The sequence below is a fragment of the Pristiophorus japonicus genome, chromosome 1, assembly GCF_044704955.1.
Source record: "Pristiophorus japonicus isolate sPriJap1 chromosome 1, sPriJap1.hap1, whole genome shotgun sequence".
NCBI lineage: Eukaryota > Metazoa > Chordata > Chondrichthyes > Pristiophoridae > Pristiophorus > Pristiophorus japonicus.
In genome coordinates this window covers 224,729,564-224,757,150 of record NC_091977.1, presented here as the reverse complement: position 1 = coordinate 224,757,150, position 27,587 = coordinate 224,729,564, and the positions used below count along the sequence as shown (strand labels likewise).

The window sequence follows — 27,587 nt, the reverse complement described above, 5'->3', positions numbered from 1 at the left end:
CCCTCCCAGGGAATCAGGGCCCAGCCGGTCACGTGGTGTAAGCGGGTGCTGCGGCGCGCGCACACAGCCGTTGGCCTTGGGACAATGGATGGAACAGAGCGGGGATTCAAGCCAGGAATCAGTGGCCGCCCCGGCACGAGGACGGACCGCGAACAGCTGCTGGGACAGGGGCGCGCGCTGAGGGCCGAGCTCAAGAATCTGAGGTAACGGGGGCTGGGCGGGGGCGGCCGAGGGCAACAACACGGCAGCGCCACACACTCTTCCCCCGCCTACTCCTGGGGCCTACAGTGGCTTCATTCATTTGCGTGAATCTCCGTGGAAGGAAAGGAACTTGCATTTTTGTCATGCCTTTCACCACGTCGGGAGGTTCCAAAGCGCCTGATAGCCAATGAAGTACTTTTTTGAAGTGTGGCCACTGTTGTAATGTAAAAGAAAGACTTGGATTTATATAGCGCCTTTCACGACCACCGGAGGTCTCCAAGCGCTTTACAACTCTTTTGGGTGGGAACAAAATAACCGTTAGATCAAGTGCCCCCCGATCTGGGGGACACTCCAGACACTTAACTGCCCCTTTTTTTTAATTAATGTTTTTTTTTGTGGGGTTTTTTTGTGATTTTTTGGGGGGGCATTAAAGCCATATATTACAAGTGCCCCCTATAAAAGGGGAGGGGGACACTAAAAATCCAGCAATTAAAGCAAATTAAACTTTAAAACATATAAAATCAAATTAAAATTTGGTTGCTGGGGGTAACTATGCACTCCAGTCCCTCCGGTGCCCATCTCTCGCGGAAGGCCGCGAGCATACCGGTGGACACCGCGTGCTCCATCTCCAAGGACACCCTGGCCCGGATGTAAGCGCGGAAGAGAGGCAGGCAGTCGGGCTGAACGACCCCCTCGACCGCCCGCTGCCTGGATCGGCTGATGGCACCCTTGGCCGTGCCCAGGAGCAGTCCTACGAGGATGCCCTCGGACCTACCCGCTCCCCTCCGCACAGGGTGCCCAAAGATCAGGAGTGTGGGACTGAAGTGCAACCAGAAATTGAGGAGCAGCCCCTTTAAATAATGAAACGGGCTGCAACCTCGTGCATTTGATAAAAACGTGGAACACAGATTCTTCCAGACCGCAGAAATTGCAGGCGGCCTGGGAGTCCGTGAACCGGCTTAAAAATTTGTTGCACAGCACTGCTCCGTGCACCACCATCCAGGCCAAGTCCCCGATAAATAGTGGGAGGACACCCGCGTAGAGTGCACTCCATCGAGGACCCCCGCCTCCTCCGGACGGCAAGATGTTGCGCCATGGCGTGTACGGACGGCAGATGAGGATGGCAAGGTTGAGAGTGTGCAGGAGCAGCCCGTATAGGAAACCCCTCCGCGCAGAACTGAAAGGCACGGAGGGGATTTCCCTGAGGCGGCTCAAGTTATGAGGCGCCGGCTCCCGAGGGAGGTTCTGAGGTTTGGCGCCGATGAGGAATCCTGTCCGGACGGGGGTCAGTTCAGACGGGATCTCCCCACGTGCTTGAGCCTCCTCGACACACCGAACAGAGTCAGGGCCCAGAGCTGTTTTTAGTGACTCGATGGCATCGGCCGCGCGGCGGACGTCGGCCGAATTTAGCATGTCTGGCGCCATCCAGCCCGCTCCTCTGCCATCGAGCAGGTCCCTGACCCTGGTCACCTCACCAGCCACAGTCCTCTCGTCCGACTGCCACCTAAAACCTCGGTCGTGGAGGTACGGATTCCTGAGCAACAGCTCCTGCAGGACAGCTGCCACTCCAGCCGGTGGAGAGCTGCTCCAAGCGCTTTACAGCCTAGTCCCAACCATCTTCAGCTGCGTCATCATAAGGTCAGAAGTGGGGATGTTCGCTGATGATTGCAGTGTGTTCAGTGCCATTCCCAATTCCTCAGATAATGGAGCAGTTCATGGCCGCATGCAACAAGATCTGGATGACATTCAGGCTTGGGCTGATAAATGGCAAATAACATTCGTGCCAAACAAGTGCCAGGCAGTGACTCTCCAACAAGCGAGATCTAACCACTGCCCTTTAACATTCAACAGCATTACCATTGCCGAATCCCCCATCATCAACATCCTAGGGGTCACCATTGATCAGACACTTAACTGGACTAGCCATATAAATACTGTGGCAACAAGAGCAGGTCAGAAGCTGCATATTCTGTGGCGAATGTCTCCCCTCCTGACTCCCCAAAGCCTTTCCACCATCTACAAGGCACAAGTCAGGAGTGTGATGGAATACTCTCCACTTGCCTGGATGAGTGCAGCTCCAACAACACTCAAGAAGCTCAACACCATCTAGGACAAAGTAGCCCACTTGATTGGCACCCCATCCACCACATTAAACATTCACTCCCTCGTACCATGGCTGCAGTGTGTACCATCCACAAGATGCACTGCAACAACTCACCAAGGCTTCTTCGGCAGCACCTCTCAAACATGCGACCTCCACCACCTAGGAGGACAAGGGCAGCAGGTGCATGGGAACACCCCCACCTCCAGGTTCCTCTCCAAGTCACACACCATCCTGACTTGGAAGTATATCGCTGTTCCTTCATTGTCGCTGGGTCAAAATCCTGGAAAACTCCCTAACAGCACTGGGAGTACGTTCACCACAAGGACTGCAGCAGTTCAAGAAGGTGGCTCACTACCACCTTTTCAAGGGCAATTAGGGATGGGCAATAAATGCTGGCCTTGCCAGCGACGCCCACATCCCTGGAACAAATTTTTGTAAAAAGTACTTTTGGAATTTGTCACTGTTGTAATGTAGGAAACGTGACAGCCAATTTGCACACAGCAAGCTCCCACAAATAGCAGTGTCATAATGATCAGAGAATCTGTTTTTGTTATGTTGATTGAGGGATAAATATTGACCTGGGCACCAGGGATAACTCTCCTGCTCTTCTTTGAAATAGTGCCGCGAGATCTTTTATGTCCGCTTGAGAGAGCAGATAGTGCCTCTGTTTTAACGTCTCATCAGAAGGACGGCACCTCTGACAGTGCAGCACTTCCTCAGTACTGCACAGGAGTGTCAGCCTGGATTTTTGTATTCAGGTCTCAGATGTGGGACCTGAGTGTACAACCTTCTCACCTCCGGGAGGTGAGAGTGCTACCCACTGAGCCATAGCTGACACATTGGAATGGAAGTAGCCGGGTCAGACATGTACAGGAGCGCTCCATTTACAGAATGGGATTTATTTATGGGATGGAAAAATCCAGGCAATTTATTGTAGATTTGCATAATAATTCAGCACAGACTACTTGGCCCATTGAGTCTGGGCTAGTGTTTTTCTCCACGTCACCCATTCGAACCCCACTCTTTTCACACTCCATATTTTCAGTTGTACTCTCTCTCTCTCTCTCTCTCTCTCTCTCTCTCTCTCTCTACTGACTACCGTCTTTCGGATAAGACGTTCAACCGAGGCACTGAATGCCCTCAGGTGAATGTAAAAGATTCCATGCCACTATTTCCAAGAACAGCAGGGGGGGGTTCTCCTCAACCAACATCACTAAAACAGATTATCTGGTCATTATCTGCTTGCTGTTTGTGGAACCTTGCTGTGCACAAATTGGCTGTCTCATTTCCCACAGAACAAAAGTAATTAATTGTCTGTAAAGCACATTCGGACGTCCTGAGTGTGAGAAGCTCATGGATTTCTTTGTCTCTAAGACTAAGACCTTCTGTTCGGCCTCTTCCGTTCATTCAATGTGTCAGCTATGGCTCAGTGGGTAGCACCTGGAATACTGCGTACAGTTTTGGTTTCCATATTTAAGAAAAGATATACTTGCTTTGGAGGCAGTTCAGAGAAGGTTCTCACTAGGTTGATTCTGGAGATGAGAGGGTTGACTTATGAGGAAAGGTTGAGTAGGTTAGGCCTATACTCATTGGAATTCAGAAGAATGAGAGGTGATCTTATCGAAACATAAGATTATGAGGGTGCTTGACCAGGCGGATGCAGAGAAGATGTTTCCACTGAGGGGAGATTAGAACTAGGGGGCATAATCTTAGAATAAGGGGCCGCCCATTTAAAACTGAGATGAGGAGGAATTTCTTCTCTGAGGGTTGTAAATCTGTGGAATTTGCTGCCTCAGAGAGCTGTGGAAGCTGGGACATTGAATAAATTTAAGACCGAGATATACAGTTTCTTAACCGATAAGGGGTTATGGGGATCGGGCAGGGAAGTGGACCTGAGTCCATGATCAGATCAGCCATGATCGTATTGAATGGCGGCGCAAGCTCTATAGCCTACTCCTCCTATTTCTTATGCTCTCCTAGCCCACTGGCCCAACCTTTCTCGAAGGATCCCCCTTGCCCTAGCCCTGTCCTTGCATCTTTCTCCAGTTTCTCTCCGATCTCCCCTCGTGACCTTTCCGAGCTCATATTGTCCATGAGACCCACTTCCTGCTCCCTTGCTCCTATTCCCACAAATTGGTGACTACCCAACTTCCTTTTCTGGCTGCCATATTAACTGACATTGTTCATGGTACTGTCCCCCTCTCCCTTAAATCACTCTTCTCAAAAAACCAACCTCCCTTCTCAAGTCAGTGTTGTTGCCTCCTAAATCCGTGCAATTCCATGTTTGAATCGCTCCAATCTGGTTTCCGCGCCTGCCACAGTACCGAAACGGCTCTCATCAAAGTCACAAATGACATCCTTTGCGACTGTGACAAAGGCAAACTATTCCTCCTTGTCCTTCTTGACTTGTCTGCAGCCTTTGACACGGTTGACCACTCTATCCTTCTCCAACTCCTCTCCACCATCGTCCAGCTGGGTGGGACTGCACTCGCCTGGTTCCATTCTTATCTATCTAATCGTAGCCAGAGAGAATCACCGGCTTCTCTTCCCCCCCCCCCCCACCCCCCTGAATCGTTATCTCTGGTGTCCCCCAAGGATCTATCCTTGGCCCCCTCCTACTTCTCATCTACATGTTGCCCCTTGGCGACATCATCCGAAAACACAGTGTTAGTTTCCGCGTGTACGCTGATGACACCCAGCTCTACCTCACTACCATTTCTTTCAACCCCTCCTTGGTCTCTAAATTGTCAGACTGCTTGTCCGACATCTAGTTCTGGATGAGCAGAAATTTTCTCCAATTCAATATTGGGAAGACCGAAGCCATTGTTTTCAGTCCCCGCCACAAACTCCGTTCCCTAGCTACTGACTCCATCCCTCTTCCCAACTTCTGTCTGAGGCTGAATCAAACTGTTCACAACCTTGGTGTCATATTTGACCCTGAAATGAGCTTTCGACCACATATCTGAAGCATAACTAAGACTACCTATTTCCGCCTCCGTAACATCGCCCGTCTCCACCCTTGCCTGAGCTCATCCGCTGCTGAAGACCTCATCCATGCCTTTGTTAACTCTCAACTTGGCTATTCCAACGCGCTCCTGGCTGGTCTCCCACATTCTACCCTACGTAAACTAGAGGTGATCCAAAACTTGGCTGCCCATGTCCTAACTTGTACCAAGTCCCGCTCACCCATCACCCCTGTGCTCGCTGACCTACAACGCCTTGATTTCAAAATGTTCATCCTTGTTTTCAAATCCCACCATGGCCTCACCTCTCCGTATCTCTAATCTCCTCCAGCCGCAAAACCATCCTCCCCCTCTCCCCCGAGATGTCTGGCCTCTAATTCTGCCCTCTTGAGCATCCCTGATTATAATCGTTCAACCATTGGTGGCCGTACCTTCTGTTGCATAGACCCTAAGCTTTGGAATTCCCTCCCTAAAGCCACGCCACCTCTCTCTCTCCTTTTAAGCACATCCTTTAAACCCACCTCTGACCAAACCTTTGCTCATCCTTTCTAATATCTTTACTGGCTTAATGTCTATTTTAGTCTGATGTGTCCTTGGCCTTTTTTCTGCGTTAAAGGTGCTATATAAATGCAAATTGTTTATAAAGCATGTAGAAATTCTATAAATATGTCACATAACCAAAATGATTATTCGAAGATGTCTGTAGCAGCAGGAGGAATCCAAAGGATTTTTTTTTTTTAAAGCTATGTAGATAGATCTGTTGAAGGGGGATTACTTTTGTTTGCGGCGATGATTTCAGTTGAAAGAGGCTCGTGCTCGGAACTTGGCAATTGGGTTTAAATATTTATTGTTTAACGGGCGTAAATCTTTGCCCCTGTGAGCGGGCGCGGGGGTTTGCTGTTGTGATTGGTGGGGGGGGGGGAAACAATAGGTTAGTATATGAGGAATATGAGGTGCGACAAATGTTTGTGGCGGAGGAGCAGCAAGAGATTGTGGCGGAGATGCGGCGAATGAGGGTACGGGGCCCAGAAGAGCCAGGGGCAGCATGGGCCAGCCCACATTGCGATATGTGTATGCACTAGGTCCGTGCAGCAGAGCAGGTCTCCAGTCGTCCTGGTTAATCCTTGCCACTGGATAAAGGCCCAGCTCTGTCGAGCCTGTGTGGTGGCTGATGTGCAACGGTCACCGCACGTTTAAAAAAAAATCCACGCACAGGCATCTTCCACCCCTTCAATTGGAGTTCAGGACTGGAACATGTCCTTCATTGAAACATCTGTGAACCCATGTGGAAGCAAGTCATCCTTGTTCGAGGGACTGCCGATGATGATGACTTTTCTTTGAAGTACTCCTCCATTGTGCAGTGAAAATTACACTGCCATAAAAAAATACCCTTTTACTATAGTGCCCTGCTGGCTATACAGAGTATCCAGTTGATGTTTTTCTGGGGATGGATAGTTTCCAGGTTGCTTCAAAGTTCTGGGTCCCATTGCATAGAGGAAGCTGCTCTGAAATGTGTATCCATATTTTTCATGAGGGCAGAAGAAAAAAGCATAGCTGATCTGTGATTTTACATATACAATGTTAGGCAGCAAGTCAACAAAGCTGTCCATGTACACAAGAAATCTATTGAGGACCTACATTCCCTTCTGAATAGTTTGAAAAAGGTGCCCATCCGGGATTATGTACCCATCAGAAATCAAGATGACCAAGTGTCTCTGTCTTTGGAGAAAGGTATGAAATTCTCTTCTATGTTATTATTCTAATTGAAATTATCTCCAGTGTTTGCCAGGAACAGTTGACGCATGTATTATTATGTTACCTGTTAAAGAATGATCTGATTTGTTCAATTCGAACTGACAAAATCAGTTTTTGAGATGAAAAGTTTTAAAATACAGGTTGGACCTCTCCAGTCCGGAAGCATCCCTGGTTCGGCATCAGTCCCGGCGGGGGTGGCGTCCCATGCTGTTCATGGAAAACTGCAAATGTAACGTTCCTATTTTAAAAAAGGAGGCAGACAAAAAGCAGGAAACTATAGACCAGTTAGCCTAACATCTGTGGTTGGGAAAATGTTGGGAATCCATTATTAAAGAAGCAGTAGCAGGACATTTGGAAAAGCAAAATTCGGTCAGGCACAGTCAGCATGGATTTATGAAGGGGAAGTTATGTTTGACAAATTTGCTGGAAATCTTTGAGGATGTAACAAACAGGGTGGATAAAAGGGAACCAGTGGATGTGGTATATTTGGTCTTCCAGAAGGCATTTGACAAGGTGCCACATAAAAGATTACTGTACAAGATAAAAGTTCATGGGGTTGGGGGTAATATATTAGCATGGATGGAGGATTGGCTAAGTAACAGAGAACAGAGAGTCGGGATAAATGGTTCATTCTCTCGTTGGCAACCAGTAACTAGTGGGGTGCCACAGGGATCAGTACTGGGACCCCAACTATTTACAATCTATATTAACGACTTAGAAGAAGGGATTAAGTGTAACATAGCCAAGTTTACTGACAATACAAATACAAAGATGAGAGGAAAAGCAATGTGTGAGGAGGACACAAAAAATCTGCAAAAGGACGTACACAGGCTAAGTGAGTGGGCAAAAATTTGGCAGATGGAGTATAATGTTGGAAAGTGTGAGGTCATGCACTTTGGCAAAAAGAATCAAAGAGCAAGTTATTATTTAAATGGAGAAAGATTGCAAAGTGCTGCAGTACAACGGGACCTAGGGATACTTGTACATGAAACACAAAAGGTTAGTATGCAGGTACAGCAAGTGATCAGGAAGGCCAATGGTATCTTGGCCTTTATTGCAAAGGGGATGGAATATAAAAGCAGGTAAGTCTTGCTATAGCTATATAAGGTATTGGTGAGGCCACACCTGGAATACTGCGTGCAGTTTTGATTTCCATATTTACAAAAGGATATACTTGCTTTGGAGGCAGTTCAGAGAAGGTTCACTAGGTTGATTCCGGGGATGAGGGGGTTGACTTATGAGGAAAGGTTGAGTAGGTTGGGCCTCTACTCATTGGAATTCCGAAGAATGAGGGGTGATCTTATTGAAACGTATGATTATGAGGGGGCTTGACAAGGTGGATGCAGAGAGGATGTTTCCACTGATGGGGGATACTAGAACTAGAGGGCATGATCTTAGAATAAGGGGCCACCCATTTAAAACGGAGATGAGGAGAAATTTCTTCTGAGAGTTGTGGATCTGTGAAATTTGCTGCCTCAGAGAGCTGTGGAAGCTGGGACATGGAATAAATTTGAGACAGAAATAGACAGTTTCTTAAACGATAAGGGATTATGGGGAGCGGGCGGGGAAGTGGAGCTGAGTCCATGATCAGATCAGCCATGATCTTGTTGAAAGGCGGAGCAAGCTCGAGGGGCCGTATGGCCTACTCCTGTTCCTATTTCTTATATAAGGCTGCTCCTCTTCTCCCCGCAGCCTCTGGTGTTCTCTCCTAGGCCAGGTCGGTGTGGAGAGGGAACGAAACCCGAGTTTTGCAGCCGGAGGGTGGCGGAGGCGTTCAGGAGCCCAAGTGCTGTCATCAGTACCTGATAAGTCTAGAGTCAGCGTGACCTCCTGTGGTCCGGAAAATCCTCTAGTCTGGCACCGGTCAGGTCCCAAGGGTGCCGGACTGGAGAGGTACAACTTGTAATATATTCAAGCTGCATGCCATGGCTAATTAATGAACCTCAAGACAAGACAGGAAAGCTCAGATGAATACGTGGCTTGAGGAATGGTGCAGCAGGGAGGGATTCAAATTCCTGGGACATTGGAACTGGTTCTGGGGGAGGTGGGACCAGTACAAACCGGATGGTCTGCACCTGGGCAGGACCGGAACCAATGTCCTCGGGGGTGTGTTTGCTTGTGCTGTTGGGGAGGAGTTAAACTAATACGGCAGGGGGGTATGAACCTATGCAGAGAGACAGAGAGAAGTACAATGGGGGCAGAAGCAAAAGATAGAAAGAGGAAAAGTAAAAGTGGAGGGCAGAGAAACCCAAGGCAAAAAACAAAAAGGGCCACATTACAGCAAAATTCTAAAGGGGCAAAGTGTGTTAGAAAGACAAGCCTGAAGGCTCCGTACCTCAATGCGAGGAGTATTCGGAATAAGGTGGATGAATTAACTGCACAGATAGCAGTTAACGGGTATGATGTAATTGGCATCACGGAGACATGGCTCCATGGTGACCACGGCTGGGAACTCAACATCCAGGGGTATTCAACATTTAGGAAGGATAGACAGCAAGGAAAAGGAGGCGGGGTGGTATTGCTGGTTAAAGAGGAAATTAATGCAATAGTAAGAAAGGACATTAGCTTGGATGATGTAGAATCGGTATGGGTGGAGCTGCGGAATGCCAAGGGGCAGAAAACGCTAGTAGGAGTTGTGTACAGACCACCAAATAGTAGTAGTAAGGTTGAGGACAGCATCAAATAAGAAATAAGAGATGCATGCAATAAAGGTACAGCAGTTATCATGGGTGACATTAATCTACATATTGATTGGGCTAACCAAATTGGTAGAAATGCGGTGGAGGAGGATTTCCTGGAGTTTATTAGGGATGGTTTTCGAGACCAATATGTCGAGGAACCAACCAGGGAGCTGGTCATCCTAGACTGGGTGATGTGTAATGAGAAAGGACTAATTAGCAATCTTGTTGTGCGAGGCCTCTTGGGGAAGAGTGACCATAACATGGTAGAATTCTCTATTAGGATGGAGAGTGACAGTTAATTCTGAAACTAGGGTCCTGAACTTAAGGAAAGGTAATTTCGATGGTTTGAGGCGTGAATTGGCTAGAGTAGACTGGCAAATGATAATTAAAGGGTTGACGGTGGATAGGCAATGGCAAACATTTAAAGATCACATGGATAAACTTCAGCAATTGTACATCCCTGTCTGGAGTAAAAATAAAACGGGGAAGGTGGCTCAACCGTGGCTAACCAGGGAAATTAAGGATAGTGTTAAATCCAAGGAAGAGGCATATAAATTGGCCAGAAAAAGCAGCAAACCTGAGGACTGGGAGAAATTTAGAATTCAGCAGAGGAGGACAAAGGGTTTAATTAGGAGGGGGAAAGTAGAGTACGAGAGGAAGCTTGCCGGGAACATAAAAACTGCAAACGCTTCTATAAATATAAGAAGAGAAAAAGATTAGTGAAGAGAAACGTAGGTCGCTTGCAGGTGAATTTATAATGGGGAACAAAGAAATGGCAGACCAATTGAACAAATACTTTGGTTCTGTCTTCACGAAGGTAGACACAAATAACCTTCCGAAAGTGCTAGAGGACTGAGCATCTAGTGAGAAGGAGGAATTGAAGGATATCCTTATTAGGCGGGAAATTGTGTTCGGGAAATTGATGGGATTGAAGGCCGATAAATCCCCGGGCCTGATAGTCTGCATCCCAGAGTACTTAAGGAAGTGGCCCTAGAAATAGTGGATGCATTGGTGATCATTTTCCAACAGTCTATCGACTCGGGATCAGTTCCTATGGATTGGAGAGTAGCTAATGTAACACCACTTTTTAAAAAGGGAGGGAGAAAGAAAGCAGGTAATTATAAACCGGTTAACCTGACATCAGTGGTGGGGAAAATGTTGGAATCAATTATTAAGAATGAAATAGCAGCGTATTTGGAAAGCAGTGACAGATTCGGTCCAAGTCAGCATGGATTTATGAAGGGGAAATCATGCTTGACAAATCTTCTGGAATTTTTTGAGGATGTAACTAGCAGAGTGGACAACGGAGAACCAGTGGATGTGGTGTATTTGGACTTTCAAAAGGCTTTTGACAAGGTCCCACACAAGAGATTGGTGTGCAAAATTAAAGCGCATGGTATTGGGGGTAATGTATTGATGTGGATAGAGAACTGGTTGGCAGACAGGAAGCAAAGAGTTGGGATAAACGGGTCCTTTTTAGAATGGCAGGCAGTGACTAGTGGGGTGCCGCAGGGCTCAGTGCTGGGAACCCAGCTCTTTACAATATATATCAGTGATTTGGATGAAGGAATTGAGTGTAATGTCTCCAAGTTTGCAGATGACACTAAACTGGATGGCGGTGTGAGCTGTGAGGGGGATGCTAAGAGGCTGCAGGGTGACTTGGACAGGTTAGGGCAAATGCATGGCAGATGCAGTATAATGTGGATAAATGTAAGCTTATCCACTTTGGGGGCAATAACGCGGACGGAATATTATCTGAATGGCGGCAGGATTAGGAAAAGGGGAGGTGTAACGAGACCTGGGTGTCATGGTTCATCAGTCATTGAAAGTTGGCATACAGGTGCAGCAGGCGGTAAAGAAGGCAAGTGGTATGTTGGCCTTCATAGCTAGGGGATTTAAGTATAGGAGCAGGAAGATCTTACTGCACTTGTACAGGGCTTTGGTGAGGCCTCACCTGGAATATTGTGTTCAATGTTGGTCTCCTAATCTGCGAAAGGACGTTCTTGCTATTGAGGGAATGCAGCAAAGGTTCACCAGACTGATTCCTGGGATGGCCGGACTGACATATGAGGAGAGACTGGATCAACTGGGCCTTTATACATTGGAGTTTAGAAGGATGAGCAGGAATCTCATAGAAACATTCAAGATTCTGACGGGACGGGACAGGTTAGATGCGGGTAGATTGTTCCCGATGTTTGGGAAGTTCAGAACCAGGGGACACAGTCTTAGGATAAGGGGTAGGCCATTTAGGACTGAGATGAGGAGAAACTTCTTCACTCAGAGAGTTGTTAACCTGTGGAATTCCCTGCCGCAGAGAGTTGTTGATGCCAGTTCATTGGATATATTCAAGAGGGAGTTAGATATGGCCCTTACGGCTAAAGGGATCAAGGTGTATGGCGAGAAAGCAGGAAAGGGGTACTGAGGGAATGATCAGCCATGATCTTATCGAATGGTGGTGCAGGCTCAAAGGGCAGAATGGCCTACTCCTGCACCTATTTTCTATGTTTCTAAAAACTGTTTAATTTATTATGGGTTCTATTTTATGTCTGTGATTGAACTGTTTTTTATTTGATCTAGTTTCCATGTGCTTTTTGAATGCTGTAATCCAGGAGCAGACTAGATTGAAGTTGCCGTTCATGTAGATAAAGTAAATTTGATTGCTAAAGTAATTACTGCTTATAATCAGGTTCAGAGCTGTGAGAGCCATGTTGGGTATTAGCACTTAACAATTGGTCAACAATAATTGCACTTCTAAAATACTGATAGTGATAAATTATATGCAACTCTGGTAATAGTCAAATCTCCTGTGTGTTTACTGATTATAACAGTATATAGTTTTATTATATGCAAGTCTGCTTAACATAACTTTATATTTCAAGTCTGTTTGTATATCTTAACATTTTTCCCCTTGGTCTGCTGATTGTAAGTAATGTATCTCTACTCTAATTTCTTCTCTCTATTGTATAAAATGAAACTTAAAAAATTACATGCGTATATTTTTAAAGGAAACATTCAAACTGTACCCATTGGATACATCGAGTCCTGCTTCTCTGCCAAAAATGGCACACCTCGACAACCAACTATTTGTAGTTTGTCTCGTGCACGACTTAAAATTAGCAAGACTATTTTTACCAATGCGGAACATTCACTCATGGGCTTAGATCAATTTTCACATGTCTGGTAGGTTGGCTTTAATTGTAGAAAGTGTATGTTTGTGTTTTTGTGATTAATATAATTAAAAGTTCAGTGCTGTACAATTTTGGTCTTTCTACAATTCATTTCTAAAGTAATTATAACTTAAGAAAAATTGGAAGTTGATTTTCATTCAAGAACCAATGTTGTAAAAGTTTGGTGGCGAAATTGGGGTTGTTTGCACCTCTGTTATTGCACCCGGGGCACAAACTACTTCGACCGGGTGCGGCCCCGCTAATGACTCACTCTAAATTCTGCGGGGGTTTAACGACGGCGATAACTGGTAGCACAGAGCTCTGCTGCACCGGCGATGACGACATCATCACTGTGCGCAGCACCCTGGAACAGAAATTGGCCTATGCCCCCTGAAGCTGCGCCGGGCGATGACAACAACAGCTTCAGGGGATGTGAATGGGGCTGCAGGAGGCTCGTGGGGCGCTACTTAAAGGGGATGTGTGGGCCATGTTGGGAAAAAATGTTGGCAATTTCCCCAGCACCCCATTAGCGCTTTGAACGTGGGGTCCGTGTCGCATTGCAAAAATTTTTCTGAAGCCAACACTATGGCTGTTGGGTACAGAACTTACAGGGGTCTATCTGTAAGTTCCTGACTTCATTTTGTTTTTAAGTTCAGTGTTAAAGGTGACAATATGTTAGTTGTAAACTGCTCTGATGACCAAATCTGAATAAAACTAGAATGCTGAATTAATCCTCATTTCATAGATAGCTGCAAATATCATGCATGACTTATTGCATATTGAACCATCAGCAACTAAAAGCATTTTTGCAGTTCTGCAGTGTTTGTAGGATCTAGTTCCCTATTTTTCTTGAGTCTCTTCTGTAAACCAAGATAACCTTATTCTTTAGCCTTGTGCTTAAAGGTCATTTTTATTGAAGTAATCACATTTCCAAATTTTAAATGTATAACAATTGATTTATGCAGGATTATCTTTGTTTTTCACGAGAACGGACATCAGAGCTATAAAGCTAAAGTCAAACCACCTCGACTGAATGGCCTAAAAACTGGAGTATTTTCTACAAGAAGTCCTCATCGTCCCAATGCAATAGGTTTAACACTGGCAAAGCTGGAGAGGATCGAAGGTAAGCTGCTTCAAAATATTCTGTGGGGTGGGGGGAAAGGCAACTTTGATCAAAACAGGAAAAGTAGAAGTCCTTGTGAAAATCCAGGTATTTTTCCCTGTAAAAGTTGAAATTAGTTTAAACAAAGGAAGACAGTATTACAACTTCATAGTCTCTGGCAGTTGAACTTTGCCCAATGGGAACACATATCCAGTATGACCATCTGCAATGTTCACTCCTGAAAATGAATGGGCAGAAAATCGCAAGGACCGTGAGCCCAATATGCCCTCTGACAGGTTAAGCTCTGCAGTGGGAGTAATTGAAAAATTACTAATGAAGGAATCAGAAAAACAATTCTATAAATCTTGTGTGTACATTGCTGATGACCATAATGATGCATGTACAGTATTTGTTTACTCTTTTCATTGTGAGAAAAGGATACTGTATCTCAAAAAAATAATTAAAAAATATATTTATGCTTCTCTTTTAATAACTACCTGGCATTTGAGTTGTATAGAAAACAGTGGGCAGCTGGTTGCAGACTGCAAAGATGGGAACAGGTTGCAAAGATGTAATGTGATTAAGAACATAAGAAATAGGAGCAGGAGTAGGCCATTTGGCCCCTCTAGCCTGCTTTGCCATTTAATAAGATCATGGCTGATCTGACCTTGGGCTCAATTCCACTTCCCTGCCTGCTCCTCATAACCCTTCACTCCCTTAGTGTTCAAAAATCTGCCTTTCTCCACCTTAAATATATTCAGTGACCCAGCCTCCACAGCTCTCAGGCAGAGAATTCCACAAATATACGACCCTCTGAGAAGAAATTCCTCCTCCATCTCCGTTCTAAATGGGCCACCCCTTATTCTTAAACTATGCCCTTTAGTTCTAGATTCCCCCACGTATGGAAACATCCTCTCTGCATCTATCTTGTCAAGCCCTTTCAGTATCTTGTATGTTTCAATAAGATCACCTCATTCTTCTAAACTCCAATGTGTATAGGCCCAACCTGCTCAACCTTTCTTCATAAGTTAACCCCTTCATCTCAGGAATCAACCTAGTGAACCTTCTCTGAACTGCCTCCAGTGTAAATATATCCCTCCTTAAGTAATGAGATCAAAACTGTACACGGTACTCTAGGTGTGGTCTCAACAATAACCTGTACAGTTGTAGCAGGACTTCTGTGCTTTTATACTCCATCCCGCTTGCAATAAAGGCCAACATTCCATTTGCCTTCCTGATTACTTGCTGTACCTGCATGCTAACTTTTTGTGTTTCATGCACAAGGACCCCCAGATCCCTCTGTACTTCAGCATTTTGAAATCTCTCTCCATTTAAATATTTTTTATTTTTCCTGCCAAAGTGGATAACCTCACACTTTCCCACATTATACTCCATCTGCCAAATGTTTGCCCACTCACTTAGCATGACTATATCCCTTTGCAGATTCTTTGTGTCCTCTTCACAACTTGCTTTCCCACCCCATCTTTGTATCATCAGCAAATCTGGCTACATTACACTCGGTCCCTTCATCCAAGTCATTAATATAGATTGTAAATAGTTGAGGCCCCAGCATCGATCCCTGTGGCACCTCACCAGTTACCATTTCCCAACTGGAAAATTACCCATTTATCCTTACTCTCTGTTTTCTATCAGTTAGCCAATCCTCTATCTATGCTAATATATTATCCCAAACCCCGTGGGCTCTTATCTTGTGCAGTAACCTTTTATGTGGTATCTTATCAAATGCCTTCTGGAAATCCAAAGATACCACATGCACTGGTTCCCCCTCAAATACCCTGCTCATTACATCCTCAAAGAACCCCAAACTTGTCAAACTTGATTTCCCTTTCATAAAACCATGCTGACTCTGCTTGACTGTTATGCTTTTCCAAATGTCCTGCTGTTTCCTTAATAATGGATCCCAGCATTTTCCCAATGACAGATGTCAGGCTAACTGGTCTATAGTTTCCTGCTTTCTGTCTCCCTCCTTTTTTAAATAGAGGCTTTACATTTGCAGATTTCAAATCCGCTAGAACCTCTCCAGAATCCAGGGAATTTTGATGGATTGCAACCAATGCATCCACTATCTCTGCAGCCACTTATTTTAAGATCCTAGGATGCAGGCCATCGGGTCCAGGGGACTTGCCAACCTTTAGTCCCATTATTTTACTGAGTACTTTTTCTTTAGTGATGGTGATTGTTTTAAGTTCCCCCCCCTCCCTATAGACTCTTGATTATCTAGATTGGAATGTTTTTTGTGTCTTCTACAGTGAAGACCGATACAAAATATTAGTTCAAAGTCTCTGCCATTTCCCTGTTCCCCATTATTATAGTTCTTGCTATCTGTTTTTATACTTCTTGCTAGTTTACTCTCATAATCCATCTTCTCTCTCTCTATTATTTTTTAAATCGTCCTTTGCTGGTTTTCAAAAATTTCCCAATCTTCTGGCCTCTCACTCACTCACGCAAAATTAAATGCCATTTTATGCCAAGAAGTCCTGTTGGTGTTAATGCACAAGCGATTTTATGAGAATCATCTGGTTCTCTGGATTAAATTATATAACAATAGCATTTATATTGCATCCTTAACATAAAACATGTCCCACGGTGCTGCACAAATAGAAGTAGACAGGAAAACAGACAGTGAATCATGGAAGGTGCAGTTAATAGGGGTAACCAAAAATCTGGTCAGAAAGCTGGAAAGAACTGGAGTAATTTAGAGAGGAAGTTCCAGAGAGTGGGGCCAAGGCGCTTCCAGCAGTGGTGTGAAGGGAGGGGGGCTTAACCAAAAAGCCACAGAGAAGGGACCATGGGCGTGGCAGGATTAGGTTGCGAGATTGTGTTGGTTATTTCAATATTGATTTCAATTTTAATATATTGGGGGATAGTGAGATAATCTGGATTAGCAAAGATGGGGGTCATGGGCACATGAGACAGAATACAGGGAGTAGTGGGGGCTGCATTTTTGGAATAGTTGGGGTTTGTGGAGGATGGCAAGCCAGAAAGGAAGGCAAATCGAATAATCGAGTCTAGCAGTGACACAAGAGTGGATAAGTGTTTCAGCATTGGAGGGGTTAATCCTGCCAAGCCCATGGTCCCCTTCCCATGGCTTTTTGGTCCCCGCGAGGATATTGGTCCCGACTCTGTTGAGATGCAACCCGTCCGGCTTGTACAGGTCCCACCTCCCCCAGAAGCGGTCCCAATGCCTCAGGAAACTAAAGCCCTCCCACCTGCACCATCTCTCCAGTCACATATTCATCTGTTCTATCCTCCTATTTCTGAACTCACTAGCTTGTGGCACTGGGAGTAATCCAGAGATTACTACAATTTTTAAGGTCCTGCTTTTTAATCTCTCTCCTAGCTCCCTGAACTCTGCCTGCAGGACCTCATCCCTCGTCCTACCTATGTCATTGGTACCGATGTGGACCACGACCTCTGGCTGTTCACCCTCTCTCCCCAGAATGCCCTGCAGCCGCTCAATGATGAGAGCAATGTGTGAGGAGGATACACAAAATCTGCAAAAGGACATAGACAGGCTAAGTGAGTGGGCACAAATTTGGCAGATGGAGTATATTGTTGGAAAGTGTGAGGTCATGCACTTTGGCAGAAAAAAATCAGAACAAGTTATTATTTAAATGGAGAAAGATTGCAAAGTGCTGCAGTACAGCGGGACTTGTGCATGAAACGCAAAGGGTTAGTATGCAGATACAGCAAGTGATCAGCAAGGCCAATGGAATCTTGGCCTTTATTGCAAAGGGGATGGCGTATAAAAGCAGGGAAGTCTTGCTACAGTTGTACAGGGTATTGGTGAGGCCATACCTGGAATACTGCGTGCTGTTTTGGTTTCCATATTTACAACAGGGTATACTTGCTGTGGAGGCAGTTCAGAGAAGGTTCACAAGGTTGATTCCAGAGATGAGGGGGTTGACTTATGAGGAAAGGTTGAGTAGGTTGGGCCTCTACTCATTGGAATTCAGAATAATGAGGGGTGATCTTATCGAAACATATAAGATTATGAGGGGGCTTGACTGGGTGGATGCAGAGAGGATGTTTCCAGTGATAGGGGAGACTAGAACTAGAGGGCATAATCTTAGAATAAGGGGCCGCCCATTTAAAGCAGAGATGAGAAATTTCTTCTGAGTGTTGTGGATCTGTGGAATTCGCTGCCTCAGAGAACTGTGGAAGCTGGGACATTGAATAAATTTAAGACACAAATAGACAGTTTCTTAAACGATAAGGGGTTATGGAGAGCGGGCAGGAAAGTGGACCCGAGTCCATGATCGGATCAATCATGATCGTATTAAATGGCGGAGCAGGCTCGAGGGGCCGTGTGGCCTTCTGCTCCTATTTCTTATGTTCTTATGTTATGTTCTGCAGGAGGACTGGGTGTTCTTGATAAAAGATGGAATGAAGGGTTTAAATTCAGCTGGGGTTGAACAATTTGAAACATATATAAGATTCTGAGGGGGATTGAATGGGTAGATGCTGAGAGGCTGTTTCCCCTGGCTGGAGAGTCTAGAACTCGGGAGCATAGTCTCAGGATAAGGGGTTGACCATTTAAGACTGATGAGGGGGAATTTCCTCACTGAGGGTTGTGAATCTTTAGAATTCTCTACTCGAAAGAGCTGCAAATGATGAGTGAGTATATTCAAGGATTTTTGGACTCCAGCGGAATCGAGGGATATGGGGATCAGGCAGGAAAGTGGAGTTGAGGTCAAAAATCAGCCATGATCTTAACTGAGCAGGCTCAAGGAGCCGTATGGTCTACTAATCCTAATTCTTATGTTATCTTAATTTGCCATGGTTTTGCACAGCCTGGTTCACCCTTGAAACTTCTTTTATTTTAATATTTATATTATAATTGTATTCATCAAAGATAGATAACCGATAGATTCAATCTTTGAATCTTTGGAATGTTGATAATCATGGTGATTTAATACGTAACATTGAATGTGCAAGATGTTCTTCGTTTTTGACTTTTTGTGTGTATAATTTATTTCCCTAACCTCAAGGTGACACTATTTATCTTTCGGGAATTGACATGATACAAGGAACACCAGTACTGGACATTAAGCCATATATTCCAGATTATGACACACCTAAGGTTGTCCCACCAAGTAACAGAAACGACAGACAATCGCATCAAGAGATTCTTGTGCCAGATGAGCAGTGTCAAGGTGTAGCCATTCCAATCACTGGGGCGGTAACTGCAGAGAGTGGGGATAAAAAACCAGCCCGCATAAAGGTGGCATCACAGACAGCAGCCGATTGTTTTACTGATTGGGTGCAACACCCTCCCAAAGATAGCACACACCCATTCAGAAAGACAGACTGTGATGTTCCCAATGGAGAAGGCCAGTCCCCTGTACAAGTCGGAGGGACAATTTCAGCATGCATTATGGGAAAAGCCACAGACAAAGGGAAGTGTTATGTGCGTGAACTAAAAAGTGAGAAAGTTGATCAACTTGTTGGAAAGGATGATGCTTTTCATGAAAACATACTCTTAGCTGTGGAGAAAATCAAATGCCAGCTGGTTCACAGCGATATTGTAAACCAAATAACTGAACAAGACGAAGTTATTTGTTTCGAGTCTGAGAAGTCGGGTACTGTCACGTTCCGCCAGAATAAACGGCCAAAGAAGGTTGATGCTATTAACATACCTCGGTACCACTCGTCTACTATTGCGACTTGGATAAAACAATCACCTGTAGCTTCCTTAGAGGTTCGATTCACTCCTCAGGCAGAACTGGATCTGCAGCAATTTCAGGCTCCAGGTGGGACAGGTATGAATGATGGTGCACTGCTTGTATTAATAATAATGGAACCGGCAGCCACAATCTAGATCTCTGCATTCTAATCTACTACCTTCTGAATCGTCAAACTCGAGTATCATAGTTGTAGCACATAAGGAGGCCATTCGGCCCATCGTGCCTTTACCGGCTCTCTGAAAAAGCTATTTAATTAGTCGCACTTCCCTGCTCTTTTTCCCCACAGCTCTGTAAATGTTTTCCCTTCAAGTATTTGGCTCGTTCTCTTTTTAAAGTTACTGTTTAATCTGCTTCCACCACTCTTTCCATTCCATAATCATAATACTTGCTGCATTTAAAAAAAAATTCTCATCTTGCCTCTGACTCTTTTGCTAATTACCATAAACCTGTATCATCTGGTTACCAACCCTTCTGCCACTGGAAGCGGTTTCTCCTCATTTACTCTATCAAAGCCCTTCATGATTTTGAACCCTTCTATCAAATCTGCTCTTGACCTTCTCCACTCTAAGGGGGGAAAAAAACAGCTTCTTCAGTCTCTCCCAGTAACTGAGGTCCCTCAAACCTGGTACCATTCCAGTAAATCTCCTCTGCACGCTCTCTCAGGCCTTGACATACTTCCTAAAGTGTGGTGCCCAGAATTAGCCACAATATTCCAACTGAGGCCTAACCAGTGTTTTATAAAGGTTTACCATAACTTCCTTTCTTTTGTACTATATTCCTCTGTTACTAAAGCCAAGGATCCCATATGCTTTTTTAAGTCTTCTCAACTTGTCCTGCCACCTTTCAAAAATGTGTGTATATTCACCCTCCAGGTCTCTGTTCCTGCATCCCCTTTAAAATTGTACTACTTAAAGCGCTCCCTGGATGGAAGAGGGGGGATTGAATTTGGCTTTGCAACACTGCTCACTTCCTTGGATTCTGCATTCAAGCCTTTTCTGCAAGCATTTCACCCTATGTTGAAATAGTTTTCTCAACATTTATATGTCTGCTCTGTGTGTAAAATTAAAGATACTGTCTCACTGTCTGGACCTACTTGCAACATAAAAATTATGAAAAGTTGTGAAGAGCAATCTTTTTAATTAGATTTTCTGTTACTTTGATATTTTAAATAATGTTGATTACATAATTTGAGATTGCTGAGTAACTGAGCCTGTTAGTAGAAATGGTCATTAACCCAACATAGTTAATCAATTGTTAATTCAGTTCCCTGGCAGTTTCAGACTGAATTTTTATTTAAATTCCAATTGTATTCCAAGGTTGACGTTACTTGGCCAGAAGCTTTCGCTCAAAGTGCTGGGAAACAAATTGGTGGAGGAGGCAAGGCAGTTCTGGGTGGCCAAAGGCATGTTTTTAATGCCACTACAAAGTATGCAGAGGCATTCGCCAGGATTAATGGTGATGAGAAGCCACAGCTACTAGATTTGTTTTTGTTTTCTTGTCAGAGTGTCAGCAATGGCTCAGTGGGTAGCACCCTTGCCACTGAATCAGAAGATTGTGGGTTCAAGTCCCATTCAAGAGATAAGCCAGGTTGACACTCCAGTGCAGTACTAAGAGAGAGAGAGAGAGTGCTGCACTCTGAGGTGCCATCTTTCGGATGAGACGTTAACCCGAGGCCCTGCATCTCCGGTGGGATCTCATCACCACTATTTCGAAGGACAGCGGCGGTGTTCTGGCCAATATTTATCCCTCAACCACCATCACAAACTGATTATCATTTGCTGTTTGCAAAATGGCTGCTGCATTTTCCTACATTACAACAGTGACTACACTTCAAAAGTACTCCCCTCTGTCTTCTCTACACGATGATCTTAAAAGAATGTAGATCTATGATAATGTCATGCTAATTAAGGGACTGTTTGTGAGATGTACCATAGTATGTGGTATCATATTGCTGCTGTTCTCATTCAGATTAAAATTTTGTATGAAACAAAACATTTGAATAAATTTGAAATAACTATTCAAAAATAATTCCGTTGCTAGCTGTGTTCAGAACAACTACCATAATCTCCAATTAAGGGAGCTGCAAGACTATTGTCTTCCACTTATTGATTACTTAAATGAGCAAGCAGAACTAATTCCAAATATACAGTGTCACTTTTTGTGAAAATTATGTTTGGATTTATTTTAAATTCTTTTTGTTAAACCTGAAAAATTTGCAAATCAGAATTCTGATTATTTTTGAATGGTATCGGGAACCTTGATCTAGCAGCTTAATGGCATTTGTTGAATGCTGAAGTTATATTTTGTAATAGCTGTTGTATAATTTTAGAATTACATTTTTTGACAGATTTAAGAGCTAAAGTCTAATCTGACTGTCTGTCTGTTTACAGATCCAGGCAAAGCATCACTGAAGTATTTCCAGTCTATAGAGGAAGCAAAGTCTGCCATTGTGGCTGTGCTATCAGCTGATCCTAGATCCATATATCGTAGAAAACAGTGCCAGGACATGTTGTTTTACTTCACTGTGGACACTGCCCACATCACCTCCTGGTTTGGAGATGACTTTGCTGAAATTTTGAGGATAAAACCAGTGAAGGAGAAGGCTTAGATTGGAACTATAAGAATATAAATTCTCAATTTATAGAGTTTTAGAACATTAACATAGGTTTGTAATTTTACAAAAAGTGCAATCTGCCTACGATCAGCAACAATGCTACTAAATATCAAATCTGCAAGGGTGTGGATTTTATATCTCCGCATTTCCTTTCAACTTTTTCCATTGTGTCTCTATGCTCTCATTTATAATAGAAATGCCTATGTAAACTTGTCACGTTGTTCCCTTCATCACTAGTGGTGCTTCAGTGATGTGACAAATTTACATGGACAGTCCCATTCTGAATGCAGACTTCGAATTCTATAATGGAAAAATAAAAATAAGGACTTTGTTTACAAAATGGAAATTGAATTATGTATTCATTATATCTGATCCAATTATTGCCTGTCCTCTAACCCTCCTTCATCTGAAGACTACCCATATGCATTGTTGTGATTTTAATCTTTTTTTCGTCCTTTGGTTCTGGACACTTTTAGCACGAATTTGAAGGTTGGTTTGTAAATGTTTATCAGTAACATTAATACCAAGCCATTACAACAATATTGTGTTTATTTACTCAGATATACTGTGAATGATACTTATTGCACTTTAACTTAAAAAGTCCAACAGGTAAAGTTTCTGTGGGGGTTTTCCCTATAATGTTGCTATTTATGTCATTATCTGGGATTTCCATAGCAAATTCAACCGCCAATTCCTTGGATTTTTTCGTGAATTTCCTTATTGTCAAGATGAGTAATGTTAGTGATGGGAATGACTGCCACAGTGCTCTCAAGTCATGCAACATTTTTTGGAAAGAAAAAAAATGGCTATTTTTTGCTCAGTAATTGAAATTTCCAATGTCCAATAAGGCTTTAAACAAAAATTATATATTTCACAAAAAACATTAAATTATTCCATCAAATTGTTGTTTGTCTTTTAATGTTCTCGTTAAAGGTTTTGTTTTAACTGAAGGCCTCCGCATTATTTCTCAGGTTGTGCAGATTGAGCATGTGCAGAGTATCTAATGTCCCAGGATGCATCAGTTCAGTTCACTGCACTGCTGGAATCTTCTTGTAGTTTCTGTTCTAAAGTTTTTCAAAATTATTTAAAGAAAAGCTAGAGGAAATATTTCAAAGTCCCTTCTCAGGTAAAATGTGTATCTTTTTTTAAACCTAGAGTCTATTTTTTTCATGACCAGTGTGTGTGTTTATGATGGACAGAAAATACTAAAAGAAAGCTTGCGTCAGACGTCCCAAAGTGATTTACAGCCAATCAATTGCTTTTGAAGTGTTTACACTTTTTCTTAAAGCAAATGTGGCAGCCAGTTTGCACTAGCATGGTTCCCTCAAACAACAATGAGATAAATGATCAGTTCATTTTTTGGTGGAGGTGGTTGAAAGATAAATGTTGGCCAGGACACTAGTAGAACTCCACTGCTCTTCAAACAATGACATAAGGTATGTTATGTTACTTAAAGGCTGTAACTATTTGTAACACCAGATTTCTGATTGTTCAAGACACACCCAGCAATTTGGCTAGAATGTGTAATTAGATCCTGTCTGCTTGAGTAATCAAGTACTTTACAATGTGTAATTTGATCCTTTCAGTGTGACAGCCTGTCCGTTCAGAGTACAGAGCTCCAGTGCTGACAATGTTCCCCCTAATACAAAAGTAAAATACTGCGAATGCTAACAATCTGAAATAAAAACAGAAAATGCTGGAAATACTCAGTAGGTCAGGCAGCATCTGTGGAGAAACAGTTAACATTTCAGGTCAATGACCTCTTGTCCGAACTAGAAGTCTGCCTGGGACTGCAAATTCTGTCCCATAATGTTTTCTAAAAACCATCAACATGCAATGAATTTTAAACGCAACAGTGATTATGAAGCATTCATAAAGATTAGTGAAACATGTTTACTGTATTTTGCAAGATTAGATAACACACTGTTAGATGCTACCCTCGTTATTCTGTTGGTAAGTTTCTTGTAACTTCAGTTATCAGCATCGTCCAAGGCAACTAAACCTCCAAACATATAACATTTACAACGACGGTGCTGGAGAGGTGCCGTCTTTCAGATCAGATATTAAAACCAAGTCTGTCCATCGGGTGGATGTAAAAGATCCCACAGCCACAATTTCAAAGAAAAGCTGAGGAGTTCTCCTTGATGTCCTGGCCAATATTTTTCCTCAACCAGCATCACTTTTATATAAAAAAAAAAGAGGGCCTGAATTTGCGCTCCCCACGGGCACGTAAGAGGCGTCCCCACAAGTTCCGCGTTTAGGTATGCGAAACGCGTGCGCCTAAACCTAGAACTTGCGATCTGACAAATTTTCAACAGATCCACCGCATCTGAAACTAAAGGGCCTCTGCGGGTGGAGAGTTCGGCTATTTGCCCAACTCCTGCCCAGCGAAAGTCCTTCAAATTCTTATGACTGACAAAGGCAGGCGTATGGCCTGCTTTTATCAACGTAAGATTTTTAAAGTACAGAGAAATACATTATAAATAAGTTTATATTTAGACACTTTAAAATGTTAATTAAAATGTAATTAATTTTGTTAAATTAAATTCAATTTAGTAATGTGACATATGTGATATGGGGAGTATTCCCATTCATACTTGTGGTGGTTCTATATATGTGGAACTCTCAAGTATGAATGGGGATTCCCTCTACTCGGCTAGGTTGGGCCGGCCCATGTAATCCCAGTGATGCGTACGAAACCCATATGCTCCTGGGATATGTGTACCTCTACGAAGGTCTTTTGCAGGACCAGAACCTCCAGGACCACCAGGTTCTTTTGTAGAATTTTTGCAGTAGGAAGCACCTGCCCACGGTAAGCCTCTGACCACAAATTCTGAGCCAGAATATATGCTCATTATCACAGTGCAGTTTGTGGGAGCTTGGTGTGTGCAAATTGGCTGCTGCATTGGATACATTACTACAGTGACTACACTTCATTGGCTGTAAAGCCTTTGGGACCTACTGAGGTTGTGAAAGGCGCTATAGAAATAAGGGGGAATCTGTGGATGTGGTGTATTTGGATTTCCAGAAGGCATTCGATAAGGTGCCACATAAAAGGTTACTGCACAAGATAAAAGTTCACTGGGTTAGGAGTAATATATTAGCATGAATAGAGGATTGACCAACTAACAATTGAGAGTCATGATCAATAGGTAATTTTCCGGTTGGCAAACAGTGACTTGTGGGGTGCCGCAGGAATCATAACTCGGTCCTCAACTATTTACAATCCATATTAATGACTTGGATGAAGGGACCGAGTGTAATGTAGCCAAGTTTGCTGATGATACAAAGATGGGTGGGAAAGCAAATTGTGAGGAAGACCCAAAAAAATCTACAAAGGGATATAGACGGCTAAGTGAGTGGGCAAAAATTTGGCAGATGGAGTATAATGTGGGAAAATGTGAGGTTATCCACTTTGACAGAAAAAATAGAGAAGCAAATTATAATTTAAATGGAGAAAAATTGCAAAGTTCTGCAGTACAAAGGAACTTGGGGCTCCTTGTGCATGAAACAAAAAGTTAGTACATATAAGTGATATAGCCCACATACCCTAATATACCACATACTACCCCTATGTATAATCACCATTAATAGAATTACCCCATCCTCATTACATATACTATGCTTAATACTCATTAACCTATATTCCCCTATATATAACATACTATGATTAGTCCCCATGTCTCTAAGGTCAGCTATTTCATAACATAATATGATTAGCCCCCATTTTTTTTTTTAAGATCAATTATTCCATATCAATATAAGAATCCTCATAATACTGATGTCGATGAAGTTTAACTAGGGCTGGTAAGAACTTTACAACCCGCTATATAATTACATATAGTGGAGATGAGGGGTTTGACTTATGAAAGTAGGTTGAGCCTATTGAAGTTCAGAAGAATGAGAGGTGATCTATCAAAACATAAGATAATGAGGGGGCTCGACAAGGTGGATGCGGAGAAGATATTTCCATTCATAGGGGACGTAGTCTCAGCATAAAGGGCCGCCCGTTTAAAACTATGAGTAACTCCTGAGAATTGTAAATCTATGGAATTCTCCGCCCCAGAGAGCTGTGCAGGCTGGGTCATTGAATATATTTAAGACGGAGATAGATTTTTGAGCGAAAAGGGAATAAAGGGTTATGGGGATCGGGCAGGGAACATAACAGAAATAGGAACAGGAGTAGGCCATACGGCTGCTCGAGCCTGCTTCGCCATTCAATAAGATCATGGCTGATCTGATCATGGACTCCGCTCCACTTCCCCGCCTGCTCCCCATAACCCCTTATCGTTTAAGAAACACTCTATTTCTGTCTTAAATTTATTCAATGTCCCAGCTTCCACAGCTCTCTGAGTCAGCAAATTCCACAGATCCACAACCCTCAAAGAAGAAATTTCTCCTCATCTCCATTTTAAATGGGTGGCCCCTTATTCTAAGATCATGCCCTCTAGTTCTAGTCTCCCCAATTACTGGAAGCAACCTCTCTGCATCCACCTTGTCAAGCCCCCTCATAATCTTATACATTTGCTATTGAGAGAGTGCAGCGAAGGTTCACCAGACTGATTCCAGGGATGGCAGGACTGACATATCAAGAAAGATTGGATCAACTGGGCTTGTATTCACTGGAATTCAGAATGAGAGGGGATCTCATAGAAACGTTTAAAATTCTGATGGGTTTAGACAGGTTAGATGCAGGAAGAATGTTCCCAATGTTGGGGAAGTCCAGAACCAGAGGTCACAGTCTAAGGATAAGGGGTAAGCCATTTAGGACCGAGATGAGGAGAAACTTCTTCACCCAGAGAGTGGTGAACCTGTGGAATTCTCTACCACAGAAAGTTGTTGAGGCCAATTCACTAAATATATTCAAAAAGGAGTAAGATGTAGTCCTTACTACTAGGGGGATCAAGGGGTATGGCGAGAAAGCAGGAATGGGGTACTGAAGTTGCATGTTCAGCCTTGAACTCATTGAATGGTGGTGCAGGCTCGAAGGGCCGAATGGCCTACTCCTGCACCTATTTTCAATGTTTCTATTTCAATAAGATCACCTTTCATTCTTCCGAATTCCAATAAGTAGAGGCCCAACCTACTCAACCTTTCCTCAGAAGTCAACCCCCTCATCCCCGGAATCAACCTAGTGAACCTTCTCTGAACTGCCTCCAGAAAGTATATCCTTTTGTAAATATGGAAACCAAAACTGCATGCAGTATTCCAGGTGTGGCTCACCAATACCTTATATAGCTGTAGGAAGACTTCCCTGCTTTTATACTCCATCCCCTTTGCAATAAAGCCCAA

General features: G+C 43.5%; 1 protein-coding gene across 2 annotated transcripts; it reads left to right on the top strand.

The window, feature by feature from the left end:
• Nucleotides 1-43: 43 nt before the first annotated feature.
• trmo (tRNA methyltransferase O) lies at nucleotides 44-23,196 on the top strand. Of its 2 annotated transcripts, none has more exons than XM_070886931.1 (6): nucleotides 44-203; nucleotides 6,854-6,999; nucleotides 12,710-12,884; nucleotides 13,837-13,994; nucleotides 18,986-19,747; nucleotides 22,072-23,196. In XM_070886931.1, the coding sequence occupies exons 1-6, from the start codon at nucleotides 85-87 to the stop codon at nucleotides 22,287-22,289; spliced, it is 1,578 nt and encodes a 525-aa protein (XP_070743032.1). In that variant the 5' UTR covers nucleotides 44-84; the 3' UTR covers nucleotides 22,290-23,196. The 2 variants fall into 2 exon arrangements, with proteins under 2 accessions (XP_070743032.1, XP_070743021.1); XM_070886920.1 differs by having other exon boundaries at nucleotides 45-203; nucleotides 18,986-19,756.
• The last annotated feature ends 4,391 nt before the right edge of the window (nucleotides 23,197-27,587 follow it).

Excerpts from the sequence above, each read along its gene's own strand:
- trmo (XM_070886920.1), top strand. The coding sequence starts at position 85 with ATGGATGGAACAGAGCGGGGATTCAAGCCAGGAATCAGTGGCCGCCCC. Across the intron at positions 12,885-13,836 it reads GATCAATTTTCACATGTCTG|GATTATCTTTGTTTTTCACG; the intron begins GTAGGTTGGCTT and ends TGATTTATGCAG. Across the intron at positions 19,757-22,071 it reads TCAGGCTCCAGGTGGGACAG|ATCCAGGCAAAGCATCACTG; the intron begins GTATGAATGATG and ends GTCTGTTTACAG.